General features: G+C 43.5%; 1 protein-coding gene across 1 annotated transcript; it reads right to left on the minus strand.

The window, feature by feature from the left end:
* Positions 1-9,192: 9,192 nt before the first annotated feature.
* LOC122452254 (histone H3.3A) lies at positions 9,193-10,079 on the minus strand. The gene has a single exon (XM_043485759.1). It carries the CDS (start codon positions 9,971-9,973, stop codon positions 9,563-9,565), a length of 411 nt encoding a protein of 136 aa, XP_043341694.1. The 5' UTR covers positions 9,974-10,079; the 3' UTR covers positions 9,193-9,562.
* Between the last annotated feature and the right edge of the window lie 359 nt (positions 10,080-10,438).

Below are 10,438 nucleotides of genomic sequence, written 5' to 3' on the forward strand. Positions count from 1 at the left end.
GGAGAAACTATTACGGATGCAATTGCCCACATCCCTCAGCAGAGTTCAGTCAACAAAAACGGAACAAGGACCACTGCTAGAGAGACTCTTCACTCAACCTCAAAGAAGCTGAATGTTTTTTTTTCGCCAAAGACAAACTCAGAAGCTTTGCTGGGAAGGCTGTGATGGATGAGAAAATCTGTGTGTCGTCCCAAGGTCCAGGGTGTCCAGACCGGGAGGGATGTGGAAGGCCCTGGTTGCCAGGTAATGGAAGAGCTGGAGAATACAGAGCAATAAGCAAGCAGCAAGGGTAGCAACACAAAGATTGGTTAAGGGTCCTGTCTAGGAATGAGGTTTGGAGTGATGGTCAGATGCAGGAAAGGTAGAGGAGATACAGTGGTTGAAACTCTGGACTGGAGTAGAGTTGAGCAGAGCTGAGAGCCAGCAGAGAGGAGTGTCCAGTGGATGCAAATGTCCAGCCATTTCCATGGTGAGTCTCGGGCTTGATGCAGTCCCTCTGCTCCTCTGACAACAAGCTGACTGGAACCCCTTCACACCTGGGGAGCAGCTCTGCTCAGAGGATTTACCTCATCACCCATAGGCCGCAGGTACCCCCCCAGCATCCTTAAGAAGATCGCTTTACATCAGGAAAGGGAGGCATACTTTTCTACTCTTGCTTTTGGTCTTTTATAGGAAATAGAGTTGACCTGTGAACAGCATGGGGTTTGGATTGCCTGGGAACACTTAATGGATTTTTTTTCAATTGTGAATATCACAGTATGGTCTGTGGTCTTTGAATCCTCAGATATGGGACCCTGAAAGGGGGGAACCAGGGCAATGGAGGGCCGACTGTAATTTAAACACAGATTCGATTCTGTGAGGATCAGTAGCCCTAAGCCCTGTGATGTTTAAGGGTTGATATCATTGCAAATTGTGTGTTGTTAGGGCTTATTTTTGCAGCAAAACAATTCAGCTTCTCCCTATGTTGGATTTAATCCCCTGTGTAAAAAGTCTGACTTATTGATGTAGAGATTGTCCTCCTGTCCCAGCTCCAACCAGCATCTCCCTGTGAACTCAAAGGCAAAAAACATCTAAGCTACTCACTCCCTTCCCATCCCTCAACTCTGCAAACCTCACTCCTTACCTCCTCTTCAGCTTTGGGCAAATACAAAGGATGACAAGATGAAATGCTTGTTGAACAAGCACCTCCAGACAAGGGCGCATTGCCATGGACATCTGATGGCCAGAGCTTAACTGCTGTGATCTCAGGAGTGGCAGGACTCAAGGAGGCATGTTTCGGCTCATGTTTTGCAATGTTGTGCTGTGAGTCTCAGTTCCCATTTATATTTTACTCTATGAAACAGATTTAAGCTAGAAGAGCTACTGACCCAAAGCCTCCTAGATTTGGACCACTGCTTTTTGGGATGCCATCTGTATCTTTGAACACATTTCCTCGAATGAACTAAACCTAGATCTCTGTGGTCTTTCCAAAAGGAGAAAGTAAGATTTCTCTACTTTCAAATCATGAGGGATCAATACTTTGCTCAGGGAAAGCAAAGGAAAATATGTAAGATTAAATCGAGTGGTATAGAGTGCTTGGGCAAGATTTTTGCTATATATCTCTGGCCTCTGTCTTGAACTGCCACAATAAACACCATTACTGCCCTTAATTATAACATGTATAAATTAATGAATCCTGCAAACATGAAGAATTGAGCCGTCTCACTTCCCTGCCTGAAAAAACTGTGAAATTCTTCATGAAATTATCAAGATATCACTTAAGTTCAGTGTCAATTGTAATTAATTTGCTATGAAGTAACTTGATAGATAAAATTATCCCTTCTTCCTACAACTTTTATTAAAATAAAATGCTATAAATGCATTGTGACCTGTCAGTAAAAAGATGTCAATTGTTTTATACTGGGATTGCTCAGATGGTCAGTCATGTCTGACTCTTGGTGACCCCGTGGAGCCTGCTAGGCTCCCCTGTCCATGGGATTTTCCAGGCAAGAACACTGGAGTGGGTTGCCATTTCTTTCTCCAGGGGTTCTTCCCACCCCAGGGATCAAACCTGCATCTCATATCTCCCGCATTGGCAGGCAGATTCTTTACCACTAGCACCACTTGGGAAGCCCTATATTGGGATTATCAATTTCCAAGTGATTGGCATAGAATAAAATGTGTACAAAAATCTACTGAGTATAATTTGGCCTTTTTGATTATGGAAAAGATACTTAAGAGTTGTCATAAAAATTCCCTGAAATGGGGGTGGGGTTAAATGACATTTGGAAAGTGCTCTTGATTTCAAGTTGTTTTAATGCTGTAAGTAAAGAATAAATGTTAAATATCTAGAAATAAAATATATCAACCTGGCTTACAAAGGCACCTATATGACAGCTCCAAGACATTCTCTCTCAAATACCTCTGAAATGCCTGATAAGTACAAAAAAAAGATAATGACCATCACCACCTAGAACTAGTACTTACTCAATAGCTATGCAACATCTTTGTATGGGGACATATTGTAACTAGACTTCTTGTGGTGATCCGTTGAAATGTACAGAAATACTGAATCACTATCTTGTGTAACAGGAACTAGCATAGTTATAATTATACTTCAAAACAAACTCAAAGAAAAAGAGATCAGGTTTGTGGTTATCTGCAGGAGATAGGGATATTGGATGAAAGTGATCAAAAGATAAATACTAGGGATGTAATATATCCATACAACATGATAAACATAATTAACACTGCCATATATCATATATGAAAGTTGTTAAGAGAGTAAATCCTGAGAATTCTCATCACAAGAAAAAAATGTTAATAATTTGATCTATATGAGAGGATAAACACTGTGATGATCACTTCATGATGTGTGTAAATCAGATCAGTATGCTGAATACCTTAAACCTACACAGATATCTATTATATCTCAATAAAACTAAAAGAAATACATTTTTTTAATAAAAATAGGACTCACCATCATGCTACTGCATCTTGGAGATATTTCTATTAATCATGAAGCTGATGAAATTCAATTTACAAAAGCAATCAGTGGTCCATGTGTACTTTGCTGCTAAAAGCCTAGCAAACTTGTTGATCTGGAATAAAATAGTGAAAGTGAAAGTCATGTCTGACTCTTTGCGACTCCATGAACTATACAGTCCATGGAATTCTCCAGGCCAGAATACTGGAGTGGGTAGCCATTCCCTTCTGCAGGGAATCTTCTCAACCCAGGGATCAAACCCAGATCTCCTACATTGCAGGCCAATTCTTTACCATCTAAGCCACCAGGGAAGCCCAAAAGAAAATAGGAAGATGCTTTATGAGTGCTGCCTCCTAGTTTGAAATGGCAAAGTTGGGGCTAATGAGAAAATCAGGCTGCAAAATGCAGGGGTAGATTGGGGTTCTGGGACATGGTTAGTGAAATCCTGGGGCAGATTATCAGGACAGTAGCTCATTTGAAACAGTCTACACTGTAGTTCCCTTATGGTTTTTACACACGCAGTCAAGATCTATTAGAATCCTCAAGATTTCTAGATTGTGGGCACCTGAGGACAGGAATTTTGCTCCTGGTTCACTGCAACATCTCCAGAATCTAGTGAAGTTATCAGGCACACAGATATGGTCCAAAAATTATTAAATGGAAGAAAGAGAAGGAAGAAAGGGAGGGAGGAAGGATAGAAAGCTGCTTATATCCAACAGTAAGATTCTAACACCTCTTGGGAAGACACTTGGTCTACAATGTTTTCTCATAATTAGAAAGAACTTTAAAGTACAAACCTTTTTCTGGGGAAATTGTTTTGAAACAAACCTCTTCTATTATATCTACACCGTGGTATATCTAACAAGTGGTGTGGTGCTAGCTACATACCCCACTACCCGTTATAAACTTGTCTATATTTGAAAACTATGCTTATGTAATCTTCTTTTAGAATTTTAAAATCACCCTCCCCATACTTATCCTCCGGTAATCCTAAATTTGTTTTCTATATCTGTGAGTTTGTCTTCTATGTCTGAGTTTCTGTTTTGTATATAAGTTCATTTGTATCTTTTTTATACCTACATTCTTTTGGTGACCCCTGTCCTATGCCATATTATTCTCCTGGGATTCTTAGATCTAATTAAAATATATTCAGTAGGGAAGGACATTCCAATCTGATCCCTGATCCCCTTCAGGGATATTCTTCCAGGAATAAACTGAAACCTCCCAGGCTTCTTGCCACACACACCCCCAACTCCATCTGGAACTCAGTTTCAAAGGAAGAAATCCAAGAACCCAAGAGATACCCAATCAAGCATTGTGCCATTCATCTCAGAGACCAAATAAAGACCTTTGCAGTAAATATGCATGCGACCAACTCTTTGCGACCCCATGGGCTATAGCCCACCAGGTTCCTCTGTTCATGGGTTTTCCCAGGCAAGAATACTGGAGTGGGTTGCCATTTCCTTCTCCAGGGGATCTTCCCAACCCAGGGATCTAACCTGCTTCTCCTCTGTCTTCTGCATTGGCAGACAGATTCTTTACCACTGTGCCACCTGCAAAGCCACCTGGGAAGCAGTGAATGTGAAGATCTCTGTAACGAAAACGAGGTAAACGAACCTCTACAGTAATACTGCCAGGGCTACTATTGCAAAAGAAGTACGGTCAAAATTGTGTTCAAGGTCAATGAAATAGCCACACTAGTTCTCTCCATACTGGGGTGTGATTGCTTTTGGGTAATTTAAGATGAATTAGCCACGGTCACTGGGAATTCCCAAGTGGCACAGTAGTAAAGAACCTGCCTGCCAATGCAGGAGATGCAAGAGATGCAGCTTTGATCCCTGGGTCAGGAAGACCCCCCTGGAGTAGGAAATGGCAACCTGCTCCAGTATTCCTGCCTGGAAAATCCCGTGGACAGAGGAGCCTGGCGGGCTACAGCCCACGGGATTGCAAAGAGTCAGACATGACTGAGCACTCCACACAGCCATGATTATTGCTGCTGGAAAGAAACTGGGATGGTGTCAGCTCACAGGCGAGCCAGCCTGGTGTGCATGCTAAGTGGCTCAGTCATGTCCCACTCTTTGCGACCCCATGGACTGTAGCCCACCAGGCTCCTCTGTCCATGGGATTCTCCAGACAAGAATACTGGAGTGGGTTGCCAAGGCCTGCTCCAGGGGATCTTCCTGACCCAAGGATTGAACCTGAGTCTCTTATGTCTCCCACCCTGGCAGGCAGGTTCTTTACCACTAGCGCCACCTGGGAAGCCCAGAGCCAGAGCGGAGCCCCACCTGCTTCTCTATCCATGTTGAGCTCAGATGAAGGTTGATTTCAGCAACCGCCACCCCCTCCCTTCAGAGCCAGCAGAAGCCCACAGGGAGGATTTCACTGATTCTGACTGGAGCCCCAGGTGGCTGAGTGGGTGTAAGACAAGAGGGGTTGGGGCTGGGTCTCCCTGGATCTGTGGGGAAGTGCAGCATCCCCACAAGAAGAAAGGGGCCTTAAGAGAAAATTCCTCATGTGGGAAGAACACAGGGATAGTTGGAGAGGAAATGAAAGACCGCTCAGTGATACTCAGCACTGTCCCCAGCTCACCCTGTCTCACCCAACCCTATACGTTTATAGTGGAGGCAGTTAGCCAAGGAAACTCACACCTTCTGATCCTACACCCTGTAAAATATTGAGGCACTGTTTCAATGCTTCACGCACAATTCAGCATGTGAGTTAGGTTTGGGGAGGACGAAGAGGAAATATTGAGGACTTCTACTTGGCCATCCCTTGAAGATTGCAAACCCCTACTTGCCTTAACATCTCTCAGGTGGAGAGTTAGTTGATTGGTGAGTCTGCTTAAAGGTCTGGCAGGGTTCGCGAGTAAGCTTTCTCCAGGGAAGAAAGGAAGAGGCATTCCATGCAAGACAGAAAGGAAACATTCCCAGAAACTCTTTTCAACAAACTCTCTTGCTATGTACTTTACAAGCAAGGAATGGACAAGAGAGGATAAGTAACCCTCTTTGCATCTTAGGACTTAGTTCCTTAACTCTTAGGGTTCAAGGAAAGAAGTTTGGATGGGCACATGGGATAGATTCAAAATAGCCACAAGTGCTTTCAAATTTTCACATCAGAAGATAGAGGATTTTCCCACTCTCTACATCTGAACTGGACTTGAGACCAGCTTGACCTATAGAAAGTGGGAGAAATTATATTCTGCCAGTTTGAGCCAAGGCCTCCAGAGACCTCAGCTTCAAATCATCCTCTCCCCAAATAGATACCATGTGAACAAGCCCACAGTAACCTCCTTGAAGCTGAGAACCATGTGGAAAGAAAGGTCTTGGGCATGCTCACCCCACATGGAACAGAGAAGAGTCACCTGGTTTGAAAGCATGTCTGGAAATTCTTAGATGTGAGTGTGGCAGAGTTTAATTGCCTTCCCCTTTGAAAATGGGTTGGCCCTACTGACTCACTTTTAATGAATATGATGCAGTGAAAGTGACTCTGCATGACTTCTGAGATTAGGTTAGAAAAAACAATACAACGTCCACGGGCCTCTCTCTCTTGTGAAACACATCTTGGGAGCCCTGAACTGACAAGTGAGAAGTTTGGCTTACCTGGAAGCCACCACATAAAGAAAACACACGGTGAGGTCACATAGAAACAAAGCGAGGAGCTGCCACTGTTTGAGTCTGCTCGGCATCAACCAGCAGACATGTGAGCCCCCAGACTTCCAGCCAGTCCAGGCTGGTGCCAGGCAGAGCAGAAATGAGCTGGTCCTGCCATGCTCTACTGAAACTGCAGATTTATAAGCAGAATAAAGGTTTCCCCAATGGCTCAGCAGGTAAAGAATCCACCAGGAATGCAGGAGACGCGGGTGTGATCCCTGGGTTGGGAAGATCCCTTAGAGAAGGAAATGGCACCCCACTCCAGTATTCTTGCCTGGGAAATCCCTTGGACAGAGGAGTCTGGTGGGCTGCAGTCCATGGGGTCACAAAGAGTCAGACAGGACTGAGCGACTAAATGCATGTGTGGAAGCAGCATAAATGTTAATTTAAACTACTAAGTTCGGGCTGATTTTTTAGGTAACACTATACAACAGATAGACTATTGCATCTTCTTATTCTGATCTGTCATAATTTAGTGAGTTCTGGTGAGCAGGTATGCTTAAGCTTTAGCAGCATGGATCAATGAGGAATAAGCAACTGAAAACAAGAAAGTAGAATGAAGGGGGATGAAGGCTGGATATACCTACTTCAGCTGCAGGGGCAGCTGAGGAGTACAACATGTGATGCATAAAAACCAGGGGAGCTCAAGTGAAGGGACGAGGAGAGACGACAATCCAGCCTGGATGAGTTCACATTTTCAGGCAGGCGGGCAGAGACCAAGTACATGGTAGCCATCTACTCCTGGGACCCTAAGAGGGCTAAAGATATTGGGAAAGCAATTCTCCATCCCAGGGGAAGGCCTTTCCTTTCCATCTCATGACCCAGTTGAAGAGATCAAGTGTGGACAAAAAACTGTGGCCAGCCATCGCTTACCAACAAAGAATGCTGCCTGATATTCCTGTTAACAAGGGATGTTGCCCACCATTAAGCCATTGGTCACCACAGCCACTCTTGACAGCGTGTCCTCAGGGGAAGCTGGGATGGAAAAAAAAGAAGATACAGGCTCTCGATAGTTAAGATGCCTGTCAAAGGAATCATTTCAATAAGCCCAGACTCCTGCATCTTCCCACAGAGAGAAAAGCACAAAAAATCATCAACTTGAAATGTCTGGTTTTTTTGTGATTAACAGTAATCTTTTGTTGTTCAACTACATGGCTTTTGGGTTGTTGTTTTTTTTTTTTCCAACAAAATTCCTATGTATTCTAACTCCTCCTTTATCTCTTTGGGACAGTTCCTCAGAACTACCTGAGAGGCTGCCTTCTCATGCTATCGTCCTCAGAAAGGTCCCCAAATAAAACGTAACTAGCAAATTCCAGGTTTTCTTTTTTTCTTTTCCTTTATTTTAGTCAACAAAAGTAACACACATGAAACCCTTAGAGGGATAATTAAGTGCTCGATTACTTGGACTATGTGTTCAGAGAACAGAAAGTTCCAGTGTGTTGAAAATGAAAATTACCTTCATACAACACTATTCATATTAATTCACCTCCACCTTAGGTACAAAGAGCTGCATTGAAGATGCGTCATAGATGCATTCTCTGGCTAGAAAATAATACCAACCTGTTTCCTTGAAATGAATGAAAAGGATTTGTGAAAATAAACCACCACTCTTGAGAAAGGGAAAGGCAAGACTCTCTAGCAGTTTGAAAATATGACACTGAAATTTCCCAATCAGCCCCAAATCATCATCTCCCTCCCAGTAGCAGTTCTTGGAAATCCACTGTATACTCATTTTCCTCCATGGAGTATTCATTTGAGCATCAGCATCATATTTTGTGTGTAAGTTACTTTGAACCTCTAGCCGTGAGCGAACCCTGTCCTCTGATTTGAGGCAGGAGGTAGATAGGTTCCAGGCTAGACATTTGCAGCTAGATCTCTGTTCATATTTCTAGAGGCAGAGGATAGACGGGCCCCAGGTTATACATTGACGTCCAGCCTCCTGTTTACACTTCAAGATAGAAACAACAATAGCAACAGGGTGAGTAGCTGGACTTTGTCTCCTGTGGCCACTTTAAGACAATAGTAATGGCAGAGGCAGAGACGGGCTAAGCCCTGCTTGGGTAAAAGGATCAGGAGCTCACATCTTCCCTATCCTTGGGGCGGGGAAGACTTCAACTGCACATGCACAGAAAGGCTCCTCGTGGGTCAAAGGGAAGGGATACCAGGCCTTAATAAGTTGTGCGAACTCCACCAGTGGCCCTTGCCCTGAAATTCACCTTGGCTAAAGGACACACACACATAAGGGAGAACTCTGAGGCAGATCAGCCATGGGATCAAAGCAAGACGACTGGCCAGAGGAAAACAAAGACCTGGAAGACTTTACCCCTTACTCTCTCTCTGAGCTCAAGCACGTGTCTATCCACATGTACTCTGCTTTTCTTTTTTTTTTTTTTTTTTTTTTTTTTTTTTTTTTTTTTTTTTTATAGTTTAATGTATTTTAATAGCAAACTTACAGGAACAGCACAGAAGACAGACAACATTAAAAACATGTACTTGCATGTAGGACAACTCAGTTAGAAAAGTATAGTGAATGGATGGAATCTACTGTATGATAAAAATGCTACAAACACCATTTAGTTGCAGTCAATAAGAAATTTACTTGTTTTAAAAAAATCCAAATGCTGGCATTGTCCAGAAAAATTTAACAGGTTTATTTATAATTGTTATAAAGTTGAACTGCTGAAACTTGTTCACTGAAACATTTTGACTTTCATTAATGCTTTATGTCCCCGCATTTATATTAAAAATTCACACACAAATGAAAATGGAAAAACTGCCAATACCTGATTTCTGTCCCCTATTTTTCCACTTGCAATCATATACTTAGGTACCTTTTGACCCCATGGAAAAAAAATATCTAACGTTCAGAACTACCAATAACAGGAAGAAGAGAATTTTTTTTTTTTTTTTTTTTAAAGAATGAAATGTTTCCCATCATAGTGGATTCTTAAGCACGTTCTCCACGTATGCGGCGTGCTAGCTGGATGTCTTTTGGCATAATTGTTACACGTTTGGCATGGATAGCACACAGGTTGGTGTCTTCAAAAAGGCCAACCAGATAGGCCTCACTTGCCTCCTGCAAAGCACCGATAGCTGCGCTCTGGAAGCGCAGGTCTGTTTTGAAGTCCTGAGCAATTTCCCGCACCAGACGCTGGAAGGGAAGTTTGCGGATCAGAAGTTCAGTGGACTTCTGATAACGTCTAATTTCACGGAGTGCCACAGTACCAGGCCTGTAACGATGAGGTTTCTTCACCCCTCCAGTAGAGGGCGCACTCTTGCGAGCGGCTTTTGTAGCGAGTTGCTTCCTCGGTGCTTTACCACCGGTGGATTTGCGGGCAGTCTGCTTTGTACGAGCCATGGTATAGAGACCTCCTTATTTACCCCCCTTCTCCTTCGGCTGGAGCTCGGCGAGCTAGAGGCGGCGCTGGCGTTGGAGAGCGACGGCGGCGCGGCGGCGGCTGCGAACACTGTACTCTGCTTTTCTAATAAACCCTTTGATTTCCTCTCTACCTTCCATCTCCCTGTCAGGATATTTTTTTTCAAGGTAGACAGGGTCTGGGCCCCAGACTCTAGCCACTTGCCACTCTTGCTGCTGTGATCAGTGTTTGATCACCAGTCAGGGAACTGAGATCTCACTTCAAACTGCCGTTCACTGCAAGCTATCACTCTCACTGTATGTCCAAAATCATGCTCAGCATGAATGGAAAAGAATCAGTGGAACTGAAGCCATAGATGCTGAACATTGGCTAGGGGTTGAAGGGTAGTTTTATCTTTTGTCTGTGACTGTCTGAAACAATCTTATATTCTCACTGTGGGATGTTAC

The sequence above is a fragment of the Cervus canadensis genome, chromosome 13 (genome assembly GCF_019320065.1).
Source record: "Cervus canadensis isolate Bull #8, Minnesota chromosome 13, ASM1932006v1, whole genome shotgun sequence".
NCBI classification, from domain to species: Eukaryota; Metazoa; Chordata; class Mammalia; order Artiodactyla; family Cervidae; genus Cervus; species Cervus canadensis.

Excerpts from the sequence above, each read along its gene's own strand:
- LOC122452254 (XM_043485759.1), bottom strand. The coding sequence starts at position 9,973 with ATGGCTCGTACAAAGCAGACTGCCCGCAAATCCACCGGTGGTAAAGCA.